This window comes from Cucurbita pepo, chromosome 4, assembly GCF_057944985.1.
Source record: "Cucurbita pepo subsp. pepo isolate OVF chromosome 4, ASM5794498v1, whole genome shotgun sequence".
Lineage (NCBI taxonomy): Eukaryota > Viridiplantae > Streptophyta > Magnoliopsida > Cucurbitales > Cucurbitaceae > Cucurbita > Cucurbita pepo.
The window spans coordinates 653,813-674,659 of record NC_141801.1 but is presented as its reverse complement, the minus strand read 5'-3'; the positions used below and the strand labels follow the sequence as shown (position 1 = coordinate 674,659).

The window sequence follows — 20,847 nt, the reverse complement described above, 5'->3', positions numbered from 1 at the left end:
GCTAAGCCTTTAAACTATTCTTCTACTTTCATTTCTCCAATTAGAGGGAATAATAATGATACTAACCAAATATGAATTACAAAATAACAAAAGGAAGAAGGAATGAAGAAGAAGAAGAAGAAGAAGAAGAAGAAACTGTACAGAAGAATGGGAAGGAAGAAGCTAAGCTAGTAATGATGCTCTGGAATGATTGATGGCCAACCCCCCCAACTATTCAGGGCAGCGATGAACACTATAAATTGAGAAATCATTCCAAAACAATTTACACAGGATTGGGTAATGATCCTACCTCTACTCCTACAAAAGTTTTTTCTTACCGATCCCACATGGCCTGAAATATGGGAGTTCTGTGCTTTAGCCAATGTACCAAATCCCTCTCTAGCGGCGAGTTGTTCAACACCGCGTCCAGCATTGGGCTGCCGATCACCTTCGGGGAGTTCTTGAACGACCATATCCGATCCTTTGGCCATGGTCTCTGCGGCTGCTTCTCCTGGAGGAACCAGAACCAATATAGTATCGGAATCGTTAGCAAAAATCGGGCATCCGAATCAGTCTAGAAAAGGTAAGACAGATAGACTCACCATCCTTGACAGCATAAACTTAACAGTCTTTGGGCCATATACACGCTGCCGCGAAGGCTTCTGAATTCTGGCATAGAAGGAGGCTATCTCTGGCAAAGACAAGCACCCCCTGCTGGCCTCAGCCAGGCTACGATCTGGATCGATGTTTTGCTGGTTGTGCCAAAAAATTAGCTGCCCTAAGCAATAATTCTGACCATACGTCTTGCGGTACTCTTGAAAACCAGTCCCTAATTTATCCAAATACTTGGGACCCAAGTCAAGTGAACTAATGTAAACTGGTGGGGAAGTTACAGCTTCGTATTCCTGCAAGTAAAACCAAACATCGCCTCAATATTGTACTCGGATGAAGGCAGTTAACAGCGAATGCTGCAAAATTGTATACGTTCGTACCTGTATTCTAAAAAAATTCTTAGTAAAAGCATAAATATGAATCAAATCTGCAGCAGCATCGTTACGGGACTTGTATGTACAAGGAACGTTACGAACTTCATCTCTCAACCTGCAAAGAAGAAATGGAATGAATTCAAATAAACGTCCGATTTTATTGTTGTTTAAAGCATGGGCGCGCATATAAAGCTACTCACCACAATAGAGATTGTTGAAGTTCGTTTTGAATGTCATCAGAGTCTAATGGATCGTGGGCATGAATCTTGGATTTGAGATCAGTTATTAAATCTTCTTCAACATGTGGAGCCATGCTCTGAAGCAGCTCCTCAACCAGCGATCCCTCTCCTTTCCATAGATAATATACAGCTTCTTCAGGACTAAGCCTCTTTAATGGAGGTGGAGCATTCTTTGGGTCGCCAAAAATGTATCTCATCACATATCTCACCTTCGGACAGAATTTTAAATGGTACATAAGTGAAATCAAACATACAAACAATGCTCCTGACGAACAAGAAGAAGATGTGAAACAGAAAATAACAACACCGTTGGCAGATATTGTCCGTTTCGGCCCGTTACGTATCGCCGTCAGTCTCACAGTTTTAAAACGCGTTTGCTAGGGGAAGGTTTCCACACTCTTATAAGGAATGTTTTGTTCTTCTCTCCAACCGATGTGGGATCTAACAATCCACCTTGCTTGGGGGCCAGCGTCAGCAAGGACATTGGCCTCCAAGGGGGTGGATTGTGAGATTCCACATTAGTTGGAGAAGAGAACGAAACATTCCTTATAAGAGTGTGGAAACCTCTCCCTAACATACGCATTTTAAGAACCGTGAGGCTGACGACGAAACGTAACAGGCCAAAACAGACAATATCTATTAGCGGTGGGCGTGGGCTATTACAAACAATCTATCCTGATTCAACCGAGTAACATAAGATGTTGAAAGGAAAAAAAGGTATTCACCTTGTCGAGAGTAACAGCCAAATTTTGTAGCCTTTGGTTGTAAACACCCTCAGCCTGTCAAGGGCATACAAGAAATTAATATATAAAAATAATTTCAGTGATATACTAACACAAAGCATATGGATGTAAAATTCATATTACCTGAACTTCAGCGTCACTCTTCTCAACATCAAGACAGATATCTGAAAAGTATTTCCTTTTCTCCTCCAAATTGTGTGTTAGAATCTCCTCAGGAAGCTTTGTTCTTTCAAAATTAATGAACCTCACCTGGAACCAGAATCCAAGGGTTGAGAAAATATGAATATCATATACACATGTGCCATAAGCAGCACCATGGCACCCAGGAAAGGCCCTTACCACACGAGCTGCATAAGCCACCAACCAATCAGGTAAACCCCCAAGTAAACAACTGCCCAATCCTGCCCTACCCAAGTCAAGATAATCCTCTTCTGATACTGAATTTAATTCACAGGCTTCTAGCATCAGTTGATGACAATCCAGAAGGCCATGCCATTCCTCCAATACCTGGTGGAAAAACAACTTGTCTTGATTAACTACTAGGGCCACACAGGAGATCAACGCAGGGAAATAGACTAAACAACCAAACTAACCGATACATTCGTAAATTGTGGGAACATGAAAACCAAAGATCTCTAAGCACGTGAAAATAAACATAAGCTGAAACCAAAGAGGTGCACGTCTTTTTTATGAAAAAAACTGTCCAAATATTACCTTCAGAAAGGCTCCATCACCAGTCAAATTCAAGTAGCTACCTCGGCAAACATGGCTTCCACATAAACAGACTGATGCTTCATATTCTTCCTTACTCTGGTGGAGTGAAAGGTAATATTAGAGGAGAATAGAACCACAGAGATCTCTATCAGAAACGCATTGAGGACATACCTCTGTTACGGAGTTATAATCGAATGTGATCTCCTCACCATACTGTATTTTGCGTAAGGTATAAATTCCAATCTGGTAATGACCATCTACGGCGGTAACTCTGCGTTTTAAAGCAATATGTTATATTATCTATGATTTGTAGAGAAGCAACATTAAACAGCAAGTCAGGAAGCAAATGCAGATGATATGGGGCAAGGTTCAACAAACTTATCAATCAGAAAAATTTAAGTTCAATCAAAGCAATAATCATCCTTCTAGGATACTTTCCAGAGAATTCTGGAAGGAAGATTAGTGCTAAGAATAATCTTCTAAACCATGAACTGCTAAGAAGAGGGAAAAAAATCTAGGCTTTTAAAAGAACTTACTTTGCTTCACAATTAGGTCGGCAAGAATGGCAAATGCGGCTTGCATAGTTTGCTTTGTGCATGGCGTCAACTACCACCAAATCATAACCGTCCCCGTCACCCTGCCAGAGAGAGGAGATTAAATACTCAACAAGGTATGTAGAATAAAGCATTAGAAACTATATATATGCTGAAACATGCATATAAAATATAAAAACAGCTGAGTTAAGTAGGAGCACCTTCGGTCTTTCTAAGTAGATATTATAAAATTCGGGAGCTGGGTCCTTGTCATTTTCCTGTAACGACCTAATTCCATCCTGCTTCTCGTACCATTTCCAAACAGGATAAACCTAAATAAAAGAGAGATGATAAACATGCAAGTACTGGCACATATAAGTGAGTTTCATTCCAAAAAACCAAGTAAGAACACAAAGAAAACTATCCACAAAAGCAGAAAATGAGATGGGTTTTAAAAAATGAACATATTAAGGACACATGATTAATATCTGGCAATACAAAACCTCTCCTCTTTAAGACTATCCTAAACACTAAAAATTTCCAACAAGATTTCAGTGGATATACGAAAGCAATATGAATTTTGCAACCATATCAATTTACATTAGATTTATTATCATAATGATCTCAATCCATAATCCTAAGGAGAACTGAAGGCATACCTCTCCCAAAAATTCAACAACGAAATCATCTTCTGCAAAACCTTCTTGTTTGTTGCATACAACACCCAGCCCCTAATCACACAAATCAGTAGACAAACAAAGAAGAAAGAACAAAAATTGATGTCAGAAACATTTGCAAACAAGTCATGTTAGTCGGATAAATGATCAAAAAGCGCAAGTAGTTAAGATGGTGTTTGCATACCTTCCTATAAGCAACATATTTGTCCTCAGGACGACTATGCATAGCCTTCAAGATACCTTGGCACAGTCTCATTGTTAGGATATCACATTCTTCCGCAGCAACCTTCTCGATTTCTTCAATAACGGGCTGTAAAGGATACATCATGGGAGTGTTTCCAGTGCCAGTGAAATGTATGGCCTGCTTATTCAAAGTGCGAAGCAGCACGTCTTCAATAAACAAATGTTTATCCATTAGAGACCAATTCAAATCTTCAGGCACTGAGTCCAGCAAAAGATTGTGTGTATAAGGGTCAATCCCGTAAACTTCTTGCTCTAAGACCTCATCTCCAATTTTCTTTCGAGGTTTGTAGTCCTTGACTTCAGGAAGTTCCATATCTAACTCCTCAGTACCATTCTTCTGGGCATTTAATTTCTCAACATAGTCATCTGGTAGAGATACCCTCATCTTGCGTCGAACTTCCTCCTCATCTGCTATGACAACATATTCGTCAATCAACTCATACTTCCTTGTGACAGGAGGAACAAGGCTTGCTTTTGTCATGCGGGCACCCCATTCACGGTCATCCATTGTAGAATCAAGTGCCTCATCAAGAATAAAGCATTTATCTCCTCTTGTTTCTCCAAGTCGACCTGATGAGAACTCCAAATCGCTTTCTGTATCTGAGACACTGTTCTCACTGTTACTCTTTTCATCTCCAGAAGACCTATCAAAATCGTCTGATGTTTCACTCTCAGATCCAATTGACTTCTTATTCAATTTGGATAAGCGTCTCCTGATTTCTCGATCAGATGCATACTCTCCATGATCTAAAGCACCATTTCCAAATATGGAGCCATTGCTCCTATTAGTGTATTTCCTTTCAGTAGCCATTTTACCAAGCCGTCTTTTGTATTTCTGAGCAGCAGAAGAACCAAATCTTGTAGAGTTGTCATCTTCCCAAGAGTTCACATCATCCCTCTCCAGACGTACCTTTGATTTCTTCTCCAAACGGGTGGCAAGTTGAATGAATAGCGTAATTATGTGATTCATATCTCCATCACCACGGCTCTTTGCTCTGCAACAACATAAAGTACAAACTTTATGACAGAAAATGCAGCAGCATTGAATGTGAACAACTAAAAGCTCCAGAAACAGAAAGAAGAATGGGGTTATTTAATTTAACCAAAAAAGCGTATTGAAATATATATATACACAAGGTAAAAGGAACAGAAAGCATATAGAATCAAAATATATCGGGAAAATAAATATTTACTGGATTCACAAAATTTCATTCACACAAAAATCGAAATAGAAATCATTTAATAACATTAAAACAGCAAAAACACAAAACAAAAATTTTATTGCTGGTTTAGAAATGAGACTCAACAAACAATGTTATTAGAGATAGAAATCCTTTAATAATAGTTTTTCAGAAACAGTATTCTCAGAACCTGAAAAGGTAAATAATTAGATTCTTTTATTGTGTATATATATATAATCCCGTTATTTCCCAAGTTTAAATGTATCTTTTAAAGAAAGCACACCAAAATGGACTCCAGTTGACCATTTAATCAGATAACAGTTGTTCAAAATACGTATTTGCTTTCCTCATAATCCATGTTAACCTTTCCAGATGGATTTGCATTTATTACACAAGAGACTCAAATTAGTCCAGTGCCACGTAATATTGTTGCAAAATTAGTAAAAGGTCAAAAGGATTCCAAATCGAACATACTTTATCGCATCCCTGCACATTCGACTGATGTCTTCCTTGACAGAACAAAGCCCCCGCTTGACATAATAACCATTTCTAATTCTATCCTGAATTTCAGCAACCTGCAAAACATATTGAGAACAGAAACAGTGATAAATTTGAGAACAAAGAGTAGCTATATTCTAAAAAAGAAAAAAGAATAAATAAAATTCTTATGAGGTACCTTGGGCACAAAGAATCCAAATGTATTGTCCTTCATGATCTCCTTCAGACTGGAAGCAAGAAATTCCACCATCCTCTTATATCCAACTTCTGATTTCTTAATGGACCATTGTCTCATGCGGGCATCTCTAGAAACAATTGATGAGGACCTTCTAGCATCAAATACTTTTGAACGCTTGTATAAGCTTCTGCGGAATAACTGATTTGCTGACTCCCTCTTATCCACACTCTCAAAATACTCCTTCAGCTCACCAAAATCATCCACGTTAGAACTAAGGCCCTTAATTTTAGAAAGAGAAGAAGATTTTTCAGTTATATGCCTAAGGCTCCTTAATTTAGAATGTCCTTCTTCGTTGTTTTTTGTGCCAATTGAACTTCTTTTCAACCAATTTATATTCGGGTAATTGGAGGACAAATCATTGAACTGACTGCAGCCTCGAACATCTATAGAGGCTAACTGAGGAAACTTGGCAAGAATCTCTTCAAGTACAACTGCGGTAACGTTGATGCAGCCAACTAGAATTATAAAATTGACCTTTTCTTTATTATAAGTGCTCTGCAAGCAGAGACATAAAATGAGGTTAGACTGAGATTAAATAAGCGACCCCATACAACAGAAGCCTTTGAAATAACACTTACCATGATGTTCAGGAACGTGGAATTTGTGCAGTTTTGACCCAAGGATGATAAATCAACCTGTCTAGAGATATCCTTATAAAACCGAACAGCAGCTCTCCAGTGCTTACAAGTTACAGAAGCAAACGATAGGGATTTAAGGTCAGAATGCAGAAAATGAAAAATTCGTGCCAGAATATGGCCATCAAGGAAACCCCAGGATTCCACCTCCAAACTTGTACTCCCTTCTCCATGGAAAGTGGCATCCACGCACAAATCCTCAAACGAAATTTCATCCCTTTGATGTTGATGCAGCAAATCCTCATCCACTTCACAATCGTCCTCACTTTCATCAAACACCACTCTGGCTCTTTTAGCAGAACGTGCACTGCCATCTGTAGTTCACAAAATCCAGCCCACCGCCAAAGTGAAATCAGAAAAATGACCAGAACTCATGAAATAATTGAGGAAAACATTCATAAGGAATAAAAGCCAGTTACTTATGTGGTAATAAGATGACTAGAACTCAATTAATAAGATTTAGGAAACAAATGGATAGACCTATAACAAAAAATTTAGAAAAGAATAATATAATCACAATGCTCACAATAACATATAAATGCAACTTCATCAATACCTGATTTCCAGTGCATGGTCTTCTCCATCTCCTTCTTTGGTTGTTTTGCATTGATCCATGGATCTAACACATCATTTATTGCTGCAGCGAACTCCCGGCTCTTGTAAGATTTCATAACTAATTCATGTAACTTTCCCCGAGTGTATCCAACAAACTGAGGATGTAATTCATGAAACACACTTGAATTTGAGATGAGACCACCAAGGGAAGTGGCCCCAGATACTGGAACTGGATCTTTTGTTGTTTCACCAAATAGTGGAGTTTTCTCCCTCTGAATCTTTCTTGCCGATTCAGAACATTCTGCAAGAGATGTAACTGGAACCCACACCCTATCAAATTTCCTGAAAACACTACTGTGCTTTTGAATGACACCCTGATCTGCTAATAACTGTAGCTCTGAAAACGACGCAGGCCCACATTCATGCCCAGCCCCATCAAGGTAATACCAATCACCTAAATGCAACTGTAAGTCAGCATATGAGCAAAGCCGATCTTTGGGGATGCTAATGAAAGCAGTAGTTTTCAAAAATCTCTCTGGACCTACATCTCTAGCAATTTTCAACTGAGAATCACCATCAGCTGACAACCGCTTCCCATCACTATTTGTAGAGAATAGCTTAGAAGACCTTGAATGCCCCTTACCCCTAACCTTCATACGAGGCTCAGAGACAAATGAACCATGATCCTTTACCACACATGCATTTATCCTGATAACAGGTAGCATAGTTCCTTTAGTTCCCCTCATTGTTAATGGTGTCCTATCATCGAGACAAGTAAATGCCCAAGGAGGCAGATCAAGTCGTTTACTTTGGGAAGGATAATACAATTCGTCTTTCTGATGCCATCTCGGATCCTCATAACCTGATTTGGACATCTGACACAGAGGAAAACCATCATTTAGAACAAGCTTCTTTCGAGCATTTCTTTCTTGGGCAGATTCATCATTTCTCCTCCAGTCACCACCCTTGCAAGACCATGGTCCAGAAGTCAAGTCACAGTCATCAATGCCAAAGTCCTTTTCTGATGATACATTTGTCTTGGAACCAGTATCCGCCGATGTTGCATAGTCAGTAAATTCCAAAATACCATCGGTACTCTGATCAAGCTGTTCACCAACATGAACTGAGAAACCTGTGAAGATCAAGATTAAACATTGGAAGGAGCTGTATTTCACCCAAAACTGAGTCCAAGTATAAAAAATGAAATCTTTTATTTAAAAATTGTTTATATATATATATATATATATATATTTTTTTTATAAAAGAAAAATAAATAAACCCTCTCACCCCTTTAGTGTGGAGGTGTGAGAATGCAGTAGAAAACCCTGAGAACGCACTTCTAAATTGTCAATTTGCTCGCAATTTAGTTATCCTTCTTGAGATGTTTAGATCAGGTTGCGCGCAACTCAACTTCTCAAGAATTTTCTTACGTAATCACTGCTATGAAGTTGTTGCTGAAGGCAAAGGTCAAAGACCGGAAGTTACCTTCCTCAATGTTGGTTACATGCTAGGAACTTTGAATAGCAAAGCCAGATATTCATCACAGGGCATGGCATGTTACCTAGCTTTCAGGGAGAGTTCTTCTTCCAAGATGCCATCATTACTCCCCTTTGTTTAATTAATACGTCTTTTTTAGAGATTTTTAATTACACACTTCTTTTACTAATAACAAAGGGAGTGTATATTTGTTTTCGTGCTTAGCATTTGGCTTCTAGCTTTTCGCTTAGGATTTTGGAGGGTGTCTTATGTTCCCCACACAATTCTTTCACATTTTTATTAGTTAAATTCAGTATCCCTAAAGACAAAAAGGAAGGTTACAGAAGAGTTAACATATACCTTCGGAGATGGCCAATCTTTCCCATTGTCCACCATCAAAAGTCATCTGCAAAACTTCTGCAGAAAACAAATCGACGGGGAAAATCAATAAATCTACATGACCAAGGCAAGGAGGGATTTGCAGAAAAAATTGAGAAAAAGTGAAAGAAGTTAGAATAAGAACCTGCAATAGTTTCAAGTTCTCTGCCAGGAATAACAGTAATATCCTCTAACAAAGCGCCAATCCTTTCATCAATGTGAAGATCTCCTAATGGCTCAGAAGTATCCGCACCTTCGTCAGAACATAAAATTGGCCCAGCAGTTGAAATTTGTTTTTGTTCAGAATCGCCACTTTGAGTATCTGTAGTATCTGCCAATACATTGCCTGGAGCTTCAGGAGGGCTCACCAACTGAGTTACAGAGTCTGGTATAATGGATGGAAAATTTACGGTGACCAAAGGAGAAACAGCATTCTCGACGGTCACCCATCTATCACTATCCAAGTGCTTGATAAAATGATCCGACATTAAAGAACCTTCTTCAACAAGTGCCTTCAGATCATATAGTCTAGAAGGTCCACGTTCCACACCATAATAATCAAGATAAAACCATTTACCCGTTGATGTATCAGTCACCAAGGGAGCATGTGGCGGGGTATCACAAATATCCATATCCTCCTCCATAGAAGGCAGCTCTTCAGGAACTCCATCCACATGAGGTTGTTCTATACAAGTTTGGTTTGGACTCTGAGGCTTCTCCCCTTCATAAGACCTGCATTCACCAACAGTCTCCATCGATCCATTGGCATTTAGCTCAATGATCTTGTCACAGGATTCTTTTGTTGTCACAATTGATTCCCTTCCATCAGGGTCCTTCGGTGTAGTTTTATCTTCCCGAGTTCTACTTCCATTGTGCGAACTGTGTTTTTCACTTCCTTTACTTCTTCTGCTTGTTTCTCTATGGCTATTGGACCTACTCCAATCAAGAGGTGATCTGTCCAAATAGTTTGGTGTTCGATCCCTACGACTATGACATCGAGCTCGATCTTGCGGGGACCGCTCTGTATGAGGACTACGATAATGATGGTCATAGTGTCGACTACGATCATATGGTGATTTATCACGACCATATGGTGATCTTTCACCAATGTATGGTGATCTATCCCGATGGGCAGGGCTGCGATCCCTGATATCATGATGCCGGGATTTTTCACGAGGTGACCTATCAGAATGACCTGGGCTATGCCCATGTCTGTTATAAGCTTCCCGAGATGAAGTAGAAGAAGATTCATAATGCCTTGACGAGAACTTATCAGATGAAGATACCCGAGAAGAAGACGAAGAAGAATTTTTACAAGACCTTTCCATAGGACGGATTGAATAATGATCAGAGTGGGCAGCTCTACTGCTATCCTCTGAAAGCCTCCTGCTTTTTGACCCTGCATAATCCCCATAATCACCATAATGTTTGCGCTCAAAATTATCCGACTCTTGACTATAGCGCTTCAAACGATTGCTAGAAGAATAATCTTTCCCAAAATTCTTACCATCGCTGTAGTCATTCCTGTGAGAAACTTCATCGTTCAAAACTTTTGAACCATACCTCGAGCCTCTGTCTTGGCCAGTCTCCCACCTGGGCGTACTTTTACTGAGCTGATTGCCACTTCGATTGAGCTCTTTCCTTCTATTAACATCATCAGTTGGGTATTTAACAACGGGTGGCGTTGGCTCACGCACACCTTTGCACCCTCGGTCCTTGTCGGGCTCGTATCTGCGTGTTCTTGAATAACGAAATTCATCCTTCACAATATCAACTTTTTCCCATCTATCAGGAATGAACTCTCCTCTCTCAATTTCATCCTTAGCACACCTTCTTGATCTACTCTTCTCTAAAACTATCTCCCCTTTCTCTAAATCCCCTCTTCGCCACTTTCCCCGTACATGCTCTCCTTTATCAGTCTCCGGTATCCTCCATTTTTCACTGTTCTCAATTCCACCTTTTCTTGACTTCTCCGTAACAAGCTCCCCATTGTCTAATGTTCCGAATTCACCCTCTTCAACTTCATCTTTCTCAGCATTAACAACGCCGTTTTCAGCATACCCAACTTCTCTGCTGCTCTTCCCTGCCTTATCCAATCCTGACTTTGTTCTTCCCAATTCAACATCCTTCGCTACGACCTCTTCTTTCTTCACCTTCATCTTCTGCTTCCGTTCTGCCTCACTGAATTTGACTGATGACTTTGAATTGAACCCATTACTCTTACCTGAACAAAGCATTTTCTCTGAAGGAATTGGATACGTCTCAATAACATGCTGCTGTTGTTGCTGCAAAGGTAGGCACGCGACGCCTCCATCGCCCATGGAAATCCCACCTCTATCACTTAAAACTCAAAACCCTAACTCTCCCTTTCACCAGGACTCTCGATGCTCATACTGCGATACCTTCAAATCCCTGAATCTTCCTCCAATTCAAAACACTGTATTCCAAAAAACAAAAACCAACACCAAAGTCAAGCCCAAGCAATGTAGGGTTTAAAAAAAAAAACAACAAAAATCAAAACGAACAACTCGCGAAATTCGCGAAACAAGTAATCACCCCCCCCCCCCCCCCCTCGCCTCCACCCAACAACAACCCCACTCTCAATCCGAAAAACCTATCAATTCAATTCCATAAACGTAAAAAGAAACCCATCCGAAGAACAGAAAAAGAAGAAAAAGCCGAGAAACACAAAATTGAAGGAAGAGTGAATAGATCCAGAGAGAAGAAGAACAAAAAGGGAAGCTGCAACAGACCGTAGAGGGCGCGCGATAGAGAGAGTGAGGGAGTAAGCGATGGAGGGATCAAGGAGAAGTGAATTAATTAGAGGTTTCAGAGATGAATCTCTGTGGCTCTCAAAATCTCCCTCTTCCTTTTAAAACTTATGAAGAAAACATTTCCTATCTTCCTCGCCTTTAAGCGCCATATCTTTGAGTCGCTCTTTGGTTGCGTTCTATGTTGGTCTGAATCAGGGAGCCTTTTTTTTTTTTTTTTTTTTTTTTTTTTGCCCTTTGGTGAACTTATCAGGGTCAAGGAACTAAATGTGTGAAATTACCAATACGGACATGGGTTTTTTTGACGGCGAATCGGGTTGACTCGGGTTTTTGCGCTGATTTTTTTTATTTTATTTTATTTTAATTATGTAACTCAAGTTTATTTTATTTTATTTAATATCTATATTGTTGTGTTCTGCTATTTTAAAATATGTGTTTGTTTGTTTTTTTATTATTATAAGTTAAATTTTAATAAAAATAAAATTTTGAAAATTACTATTGTTTACTTATCGAAAATATATGTAAAAAGAGTTACAAAATAGGCAATTAAATGTTTAGATCAAATAATGGAATTTTCATTTTTGTTCTTATTATTTTAACCTTGTGAAACTACGGGAATACCCCTGTAAGAGTGCGGCTGTAAACAAGATTTTTTTTTTTTTTTTTTTTTTTACTAACGTAAATCGCCGGTTTTTTTCCGGATGGGGTGGAGGTGAGTAGGGGTATTTTGGTAAATGTGTTATGGTTTTGGCGCTCAAGTTTTTTGGGGGGTCGAAAAAGGAGGGATTCACAAAGCGTTGTGATTTCGTGATGGGCTTTGCAATTTGGCCCGTTATGAAATTTCGTCGGCCCAAACATCAACTAACTCGTGCTGGGCTTGCAATTTGGCCCGTTATGAGATTTCGTCGGCCCAAACATCAACTAAATTAGGCCCAATCGACTTTTTTGCGAGTTATGAGATTTCGGGCCGACTAAGTCGGCCCAAACATCAACTAAATTAGGCCCAATCATGGTAAAAAAATATATAAAAAAAAAAAGGAAAAAGATCGTCGCCACTCGGACATATCCACTTTTTGGCGAGTTATGAGATTTTGGGCCAACTAAGTCGGCCCAAACATCAACTAAATTAGGCCCAATCATGGTAAAAAAAATAATAAAAAAAAAGATCGTCGACAGCAGGATTCGAACCTGCGCAGGCAGAGCAGGAGGAAATTAGAAAGCGCTGTGATTTCGTGCTGGGCTTGCAATTTGGCCCGTTATGAGATTTCGTCGGCCCAAACATCAACTAACTTGGGCCCAACAACAGCGAGTCTGTCTCCTTAACCACTCGGACATATCGACTTTTTAGCAAGTTATGAGATTTCGGGCCAACTAAGTCGGCCCAAACATCAACTAAATTAGGCCCAATCATGGTAAAAAAAATAATAAAAAAGAAAAAGACCGTCGACAGCAGGATTCGAACCTGCGCAGGCAAAGCCCAACAGATTTCGAGTCTGTCTCCTTAACCACTCGGACATATCGACTTTTTTGGCAAGACTTGAAGAAGCAGCATTTTACAATGCTTAATGATTTCGTGCTGGGCTTGCAATCTGTCCCGGTATGAGATAGTCGGCCCATACATCAACTAAATTGGGCCCAATCATGGCAAAAAAATAAAGAGAATATATCGTCAACAGCAGGATTCGAACTCGAACCTGCGCAGGCGAAGCCCAACATTCGCCTGCAGATTTCGAGTCTGTCTCCTTAACCACTCGGACATATCGACTTTTTAGCGAGACTTGAAGAAGAAGTTTTTTACAATGCCTAATGATTTCGTGCTGGGCTTGCAATCTGTCCCGCCATGAGATTTCGGGCCGACTAAGTTGGCCCATATATCAACTAAATTGGGCCCAATCATGGCAAAAAAAGAAAAAAGAGAAATATATCGTCGACAGCAGGATTCGAACCTGCGCAGGCAAAGCCCAACAGATTTCGAGTCTGTCTCCTTAACCACTCGGACATATCGACTGATTGGAATTTTATTCCTTCCTTTATTTTGTTTTTGTAATTTGAGGATTCTTTTGACGTCGGTTCTTCTATCTCGCTCGCTAACGAAACAATTATCCTTCTTGTCGGAGTAATTAGGGTTCCGAGAGGAACGGTGGTCGTTAATGGAGTGGAGGTTGTCTCGCCGGTGAGTTTCCGGTCAGGGAACTGTGTAATCCATGGAATTTCCCGATCGCTCGAGATCGCCGGTTAACCTCATACATCGAGATGATATCTCTTCAATTAGTTGAAATTCAATCCAATTTCACTAGAACATCTGTTCTGATTCAGAATTCACATTGAAAAGAAACAGGATAAAGAATACACAAAATCAACCTCAGGAAATTATCGTCTGTAATTTCTGTACAATCAGGGTTTCATTTCATACAATCCAAAAATGGAAATCGAAACGGAAATTAAGAAATCGAAAGAACAATCTACCGAGAAGAAACTCTTTTCATTAGAATCCGAGTCATTTTCAACCCCGTTAACGTAACATTGACGGAATTTACAAATCGCGATTTCGTAAACAATCCAACAATCTCCCTAACTTCATCATCACCACATTCCTCAACAACGACCACACAGGATCCAAAAGGACGAACAGTTCTCTCCATCTCCGACACAAATCGAGACGGAAACAACGCCTCAGCCAAATGAGCAGAAAACGCCAAATCAAAAGCATGATCAAAAAACGGCAAATTATGCGGATCAGCACGAGTTACCAAAGGAGGCGAATCAACCAATTCGACGCCAGTGACATCAAGAAGTCCCATCTGAGAGAGCGCCATGACCTCGTGGCCAGCGCCGGCGGAAACACAGAGGACTTTGGTGTGGTTATGGAGAAGCCCTAGATCGCGAAGGGCGTGGAAGAAATTGAGGAAGGAGGAGAGGTTGTTGTGCCAGAGTTTGGTGGACCAGAGGCGCTTGTTCTTCTTGTCGACGGAGAGGATCTGGCGAGGAGTGGAATCGCAGGAGGATTTGGGGAATTTGAGATGGGGTTTTGGAGGGGAATTTGGGGGAATGCAGGTCTGTGGGGTTTGGAGGAAGAGGAGGAGGAGGGTGAGAGAGGCAATGGCGATTGAAGCAAATGAGAGCTTGTTGAGAAAAAGGCGTACGTGCCGTTCCATTCTCGATTCTTCCCCAATCCAACAATTTTGGTTTTTATATTATACGAGCAAAAACCTTCCTACTAAAATATTCATGGTTTAATTTTCTTTTTTCTTTTTTCTTTTTTCTTTTTTTTTACACCGTTGTTTTAATCGACTTTAAACTATCAATTTCATCCGTCCCTAAAATTTTGACTATACCAACGATCTATAACATAGGTTTTTTGGCATGTTTTATCTTCACTCACATGTTTTGCGTGTTTTAGAAGCTATGTATACTAAACCTAAGTTTTAATGAAATCTCGACGACCAAGTGTCTTGACCAACAATTTGCCCGTTACATTTGCTCACAATGATGCGCTTCGTCTGCTTTACCAAGTGTCTTGACCAACAATTTGCCCGTTACATTTGCTCACAATGATGCGCTTCGTCTGCTTTGATATCAACTCTAAAGACCTGACTTTTTTTCCAGTAGTTAGAGTTGTTATTAAGAAAACGATTTTAGAGTTTTAAAATAAGTCAAAAATATGCAAAAGAAATAATTTAGCGGTAGCATTGAGCAAATGTGAGATCTCACAATCCCACACAACGGTTAAGATAATAATTTAAAGGTCGCCAACTATCTACTACCGAACACCATCACCCACATGTGGAATCTCACAATCTACCCTCTTGGGAGCCTAGCGTCCTCGCTGGCATACCGTCTGGTGTTAACGGCCCCAAGGGGGTAAGATCCCGCATGTGGATTGTGAGATCCCACATTAGTTGGAGAGAAGAACAAAGCATTCTTTGTAAGGATGTGGAAACCTCTTCATAACAGAGGCATCTTAAAACCGTGAGGCTGATAGCGATACGCAACGAGCTAAAACAAACAATATCTGTTAGCAGTGGCATAGGTTGTTACACAATGCCTTGAAGGATGGTTCCAAAAGGCCAATCAGTCCACCTAAACATAAGTAACCATCATTTCGAGTATGGTACATGACCAAATCACAAAAGGAGGAAGACCCCTCAAAGCCACATAGGGCAAGGAATAGTCTTATCTAGACCATCCAAGTTTTAGCAAGTACATGTCCCTACTTGACTCCTAATGAAAGCAAACGGTTAGGGAGGAAAACAAAACACCATTTATAAGGGTGTGGAAACCTTCCCCTAGCAGACACGTTTTAAAACCTTGAGGGGAAGCCCGAAAGAAAAAGCTCAAAGAGGTCAATATCTGCTAGCGGTGGATCTGAGCTGTTACAACTAGCAATGAATTTACATCATTTGAGTTCCATTATATGATATTTATCTTAGAGGAGAGCTCAAAACATAGAAGAATGCACTAAAAGAACACGAGATGGATATAACAAACATGTATGTACTATTTATATGAACAGTAGTGTGAGAACACACAAATGGAAATCAATGTCTGACCATACAATACAGTTTTTTGTTCTTCCACAAAGGTTACGAAATATTTTCACCACGTACACACACACCAACTGTTCAAGTCAACTCAATTCACTCCGCAGTTTTCTCTACCTTTGGCACCTGCACAACTTCTGCATTAAAAGCCCAAGAACGTCAGAAATTCTGGTGTTATTGCCAACGAATGCACAATTTTAAGCATAAAAAGTGGAATAAGTAAAGCCTACAGCATATATACTCAAATCTTCTAATGGGTTTATCAGCATACATATATATTTAAAAAAGGGTAAGCTGCAAATTATTAGATGAGTTGAGTTTTGATATGATATACAAGAACACATAGCGCTCATATAACAATTGTCCATGATGATTAACTCAGTGTTATCACCAACCAGATATTTCTAGATCTTGAGACATAATGCTCTAGATATGGAGATAAGGATGTGAGATCTCACATCAGTTGGGGGGAACGAAGCATTCTTTATAGGGGCGAATTGTGAGATCTCACATCAGTTGGGGGGAACGAAGCATTCCTTATAGGGGCGAATTGTGAGATCTCACATCGGCTGGAGAGGGGAACGAAGCATTCCTTATAGGGGCGAATTGTGAGATCTCACATCGGCTGGAGAGGGGAACGAAGCATTCCTTATAGGGGCGAATTGTGAGATCTCACATCGGCTGGAGAGGGGTACGAAGCATTCCTTATAAGGGCGGATTGTGAGATCTCACATCGGCTGGAGAGGGGAACGAAGCATTCCTTATAAGGGCGAATTGTGAGATCTCACATCGGCTGGAGAGGGGAACGAAGCATTCCTTATAAGGGCGAATTGTGAGATCTCACATCGGCTGGAGAGGGGAACGAAGCATTCCTTATAAGGGCGAATTGTGAGATCTCACATCGGCTGGAGAGGGGAACGAAGCATTCCTTATAAGGGCGAATTGTGAGATCTCACATCGGCTGGAGAGGGGAACGAAGCATTCCTTATAAGGGTGGATTGTGAGATCTCACATCGGCTGGAGAGGGGAACGAAGCATTCCTTATAAGGGTGGATTGTGAGATCTCACATCGGCTGGAGAGGGGAACGAAGCATTCCTTATAAGGGTGGATTGTGAGATCTCACATCGGCTGGAGAGGGGAACGAAGCATTCCTTATAAGGGTGGATTGTGAGATCTCACATCGGCTGGAGAGGGGAACGAAGCATTCCTTATAAGGGTGGATTGTGAGATCTCACATCGGCTGGAGAGGGGAACGAAGCATTCCTTATAAGGGTGGATTGTGAGATCTCACATCGGCTGGAGAGGGGAACGAAGCATTCCTTATAAGGGTGGATTGTGAGATCTCACATCAGTTGGAGAGGGGAACGAAGGGGTGGATTGTGAGACCCCACATCAATTGAAGAGGGGAACGAAGCATTTCTTGTAAGGGTGTGGAAACCTCTCCCTAACAGGGGCGTTTTAAAAATTGTGAGGTTGACGGCAATACGTAATGGGCGAAAGTGGACAATATTTATTAGCGGGTAGGCTTGGGATGTTACAATATGAATCTATTTTTGCCGGGAATGGATTCATAGAACGAGAGAGAAAATGACAAATACTTAGATATCATGCATTAAAATGCAATTAGAATTTAACTTTCATGAGTATTCACCTCATTCAACCATCTGTCAAAGAACATAGATAACAGATGAACAGTGTTGTACAGAGCCCATGGACATTTAAGAGGAATGCAAATTACCGTGACAAGAAACTAGAAGACATCTGAATCTCTAATAGAAAAGACAAGGCCAAACTCACAATTGACAAGTCTCAGGTATGTCGAGATGGCTCTAAAACAGTGACCAAATGTAACCGCCGAATCCCCAAGCCTACCGCTAGGCGATATTGTCCTTTTTGGGTTTTTCATTTGGGCTTTCCCTCAAAGTTGTCTACTAGAGAGAAAAAAGGTTTCCAGATCCTTATAAGGAATGATTCGTTCTCCTCTCTAATCGATGTGGGGATCTCACAATTCATCCTCATTGGGGGCCAGCGTCCTCGTTGGCATACCCAGTGTCTAGCTCTGATATCATTTGTAACAGCACAAGCCTACCGCTAGCAAATATTGTCCGCTTTAGCCCGTTACATATCATCGTCAGCCTCATGGTTTTAAAACGCATCTACTATGGAGAGAGTCTAGCCCTACTCTAACCAATGTTTCGCACCATCCGGTGGTCTACTATGGAGAGAGTCTAGCTCTACTCCAACGGAAGTCAAAGTATTAAGTGCACCATAATTTCCCAAATTTCATCCTCTATTCTCGCTTAGAACAACACCTTACATATCATTTCCGTGTAGAAAAAGTAGAATTGGAACACATTTCTAAATGAATGCTATCTGATATTCTAACTTCCAAGGAAACTAGTCCATCACAGTCCAGAATAATGAACAGACTCACTCAGAAAATGGCATTGAACAGACTGCGATGCATCATACAAGAAACCCAGCTTTCTAATCTTAACGATTTTGCTCACCACTCCCAGAAATCTGATAATGAACCATTAACAATCAAGGCAATAAATCATCTATTTCCCAGCAGAAAAGGGGAAGAGGATCCAATGATGAACAGAAAAGATGGAATTATCCAATTTCAAGCAAAAAAAAAACCTCATGATATCAAGTGATTAACAAAAAACTCAAGAAATTGACAAGCACCAAGGTGTTTACAAAACAAAATAGTCAAGAAATCGAACCTTTGATCTCCTCATCAGCGTCGTGATACTCCTGCTCGTCCTCAGGCACTGGTTCAAGTTCCACTTCCTCCCCAATAATACTCTTCACCGAGCCGCCAGTACTTCCATCGGCATCGGCATCTCCACGAGAACCATCCTTGTCATCGGGATACCTGACCACCACTACTGGACATACACAATGGTGAACGCAGTAATCGCTAACACTCCCAAGTCGGCCCTTAGTGATTCGCTTGGAGGCGCCAAAGCCACGGCTCCCCATGATAACAGCGCTGAGCCCTAATCTTTCAACCTCCAAGCACAGCCTCTCCTTCATGTCGTGGTCTTTGACTATATGAATCTTGAAAGGAATATTGGCCTCCACTAAAGGTTGAGCCAAGTCACTGGCCTTGGTCGTCGTGAAGTTATCGAAATCATCCTCGAGCTTCCTTTGCGATTCCTCGGCGCTAACATCGTCGCTGCCGCTACTCCTTTGATGAAGGTCAACCGCTCCCCAATCCGCTCCATAAAGAACGCTGGTAGGTCGCACGTGAAGAAAAAACACCAAATCTCCGGGACGGAGATAGTTCTGAACAGCCCAACGGACAGCGTAGGCGCTTTCATCGCTCAAATCAACAGCAATTGCGATTCTCCGCTGGGAGTCCAATGAATGACGCGCTGATAGAAGAGAGCCCGGCGACGACGGTTGAATTCGACCAGAGTCATTAGGATTCACGCCGTCAATATCAGTAGATTCCAAGTCCGATCGCGTAGGTTGAAGACTCATGCTGGAAAAGGTGGAAATACAGCTGATGGAAATTCGAATCAGAAGCGAAACAGATGACAAAGAAAAGATTAAATGCGCAAAAATTGAAGAACTGATCCAGAAAATGGAAAAGAAAGAAAGAACAGAGCCCAAAATGCAAACGGAGAACCGATCAACGGAAGCAAGAGGAAGATTCCAAGATTCCAAATGACTTGCAGACTGGAATTTGGTTAAAAATGCGTTGGAGAATTGACGAACGATTAGTTCAACAACCAAACCCTAACGGCACTCGATTAATTTAATCATCTTCCTTAATCTTCGTCATTATCAGTCGCGTTAGTTCTTGATTTTTTCCTTTTTTTCCGTTGAGAAACCAGTGCTCATGAGCTGCTTCAATGGCCGAAAGTTATTTATATACTTACTAAATAAGAAAAAAAAAAAACAAAAACAATTTCCAAATTAAATTTAATATTTAAATTAATAAATAAAACATTTTAATATAAATTTTTATTTCTCAATTTATTCATAAAATATCTAAAATTATAATCATAAAATACTTATATCGGTTAGACTCTATTGTATTAATAATGATCTTTTACGAGCGGTATTTAGGTGTTTCTGTTTGAGCCGTACGAGACGAAATTCTCATATACGGTTCTCATAGAGTGGTCCCCTTGATTTTCCCATCTCAATAAAGTGTATAATTGGTTCGAAGAACGTCTTGAAATTCAGGCGATTGCAGATGATATAACTAGCAAATACGTTCCTCCTCACGTCAACATATTTTATTGTCTAGGAGGAATTACGCTTACTTGTTTCCTAGTACAAGTAGTTACGGGGTTTGCTATGACTTTTTACTATCATCCGACCGTTACTGAGGCTTTTGCTTCTGTTCAATATATAATGACAGAAGCTGGTTTTAATGATGATCCTGCACGTATTTCGCGTGTATTTACTGGTGGACTTAAAAAAAACCTTGTGAATTGAC

The 20,847-nt window shown here is 40.4% G+C and overlaps 3 protein-coding genes and 2 non-coding genes across 7 annotated transcripts; all 5 read right to left on the bottom strand.

Moving 5' to 3' along the window:
• Positions 1-2: 2 nt before the first annotated feature.
• On the bottom strand, positions 3-12,050 carry LOC111793879 (histone-lysine N-methyltransferase ATXR3). 3 transcript variants are annotated; one of them, XM_023675945.2, is made up of 20 exons: positions 11,829-12,050; positions 9,221-11,512; positions 9,058-9,114; positions 7,223-8,353; positions 6,610-6,980; positions 5,972-6,526; positions 5,770-5,870; positions 4,056-5,109; positions 3,854-3,925; positions 3,416-3,526; positions 3,198-3,298; positions 2,833-2,932; positions 2,662-2,757; positions 2,287-2,454; positions 2,071-2,196; positions 1,930-1,983; positions 1,166-1,413; positions 972-1,080; positions 582-884; positions 3-490 (listed from the first exon to the last, which is right to left on the bottom strand). In XM_023675945.2, exons 2-20 carry the CDS (start codon positions 11,394-11,396, stop codon positions 314-316), a joined length of 7,110 nt encoding a protein of 2,369 aa, XP_023531713.2. In that variant the 5' UTR covers positions 11,397-11,512; positions 11,829-12,050; the 3' UTR covers positions 3-313. The 3 variants fall into 3 exon arrangements, with proteins under 3 accessions (XP_023531713.2, XP_086979341.1, XP_086979340.1); XM_087123215.1 differs by having other exon boundaries at positions 2,071-2,454; positions 9,221-10,474; positions 10,583-11,512; XM_087123214.1 differs by having other exon boundaries at positions 2,071-2,454.
• A 1,237-nt stretch (positions 12,051-13,287) lies between these two features.
• TRNAS-CGA (transfer RNA serine (anticodon CGA)) lies at positions 13,288-13,369 on the bottom strand. The gene has a single exon. It is a non-coding gene; the product is annotated as a tRNA-Ser (tRNA).
• Positions 13,370-13,771: 402 nt separating this feature from the next.
• TRNAS-CGA (transfer RNA serine (anticodon CGA)) lies at positions 13,772-13,853 on the bottom strand. The gene has a single exon. It is a non-coding gene; the product is annotated as a tRNA-Ser (tRNA).
• Positions 13,854-14,193: 340 nt separating this feature from the next.
• LOC111793614 (uncharacterized) lies at positions 14,194-15,065 on the bottom strand. The gene has a single exon (XM_023675573.2). It carries the CDS (start codon positions 14,999-15,001, stop codon positions 14,309-14,311), a length of 693 nt encoding a protein of 230 aa, XP_023531341.1. The 5' UTR covers positions 15,002-15,065; the 3' UTR covers positions 14,194-14,308.
• Positions 15,066-16,326: 1,261 nt separating this feature from the next.
• LOC111793842 (universal stress protein PHOS32) lies at positions 16,327-20,243 on the bottom strand. Its single transcript, XM_023675902.2, has 2 exons — positions 19,118-20,243; positions 16,327-16,524 (listed from the first exon to the last, which is right to left on the bottom strand). The coding sequence occupies exons 1-2, from the start codon at positions 19,878-19,880 to the stop codon at positions 16,484-16,486; spliced, it is 804 nt and encodes a 267-aa protein (XP_023531670.2). The 5' UTR covers positions 19,881-20,243; the 3' UTR covers positions 16,327-16,483.
• Between the last annotated feature and the right edge of the window lie 604 nt (positions 20,244-20,847).

Bases quoted from the DNA above. Each gene is read 5' to 3' on its own strand.
- LOC111793879 (XM_087123214.1), bottom strand. From the start codon at position 11,396: ATGGGCGATGGAGGCGTCGCGTGCCTACCTTTGCAGCAACAACAGCAG. The intron at 6,527-6,609 runs GTAAGTGTTATT...CTCTGCTTGCAG, and splicing joins CCACGTTCCTGAACATCATG to AGCACTTATAATAAAGAAAA. The intron at 885-971 runs GTACGAACGTAT...TTTTACTTGCAG, and splicing joins AGAATTTTTTTAGAATACAG to GAATACGAAGCTGTAACTTC.
- LOC111793614 (XM_023675573.2), bottom strand. From the start codon at position 15,001: ATGGAACGGCACGTACGCCTTTTTCTCAACAAGCTCTCATTTGCTTCA.
- LOC111793842 (XM_023675902.2), bottom strand. From the start codon at position 19,880: ATGAGTCTTCAACCTACGCGATCGGACTTGGAATCTACTGATATTGAC. The intron at 16,525-19,117 runs GTTCGATTTCTT...CTTTTAATGCAG, and splicing joins CGCTGATGAGGAGATCAAAG to AAGTTGTGCAGGTGCCAAAG.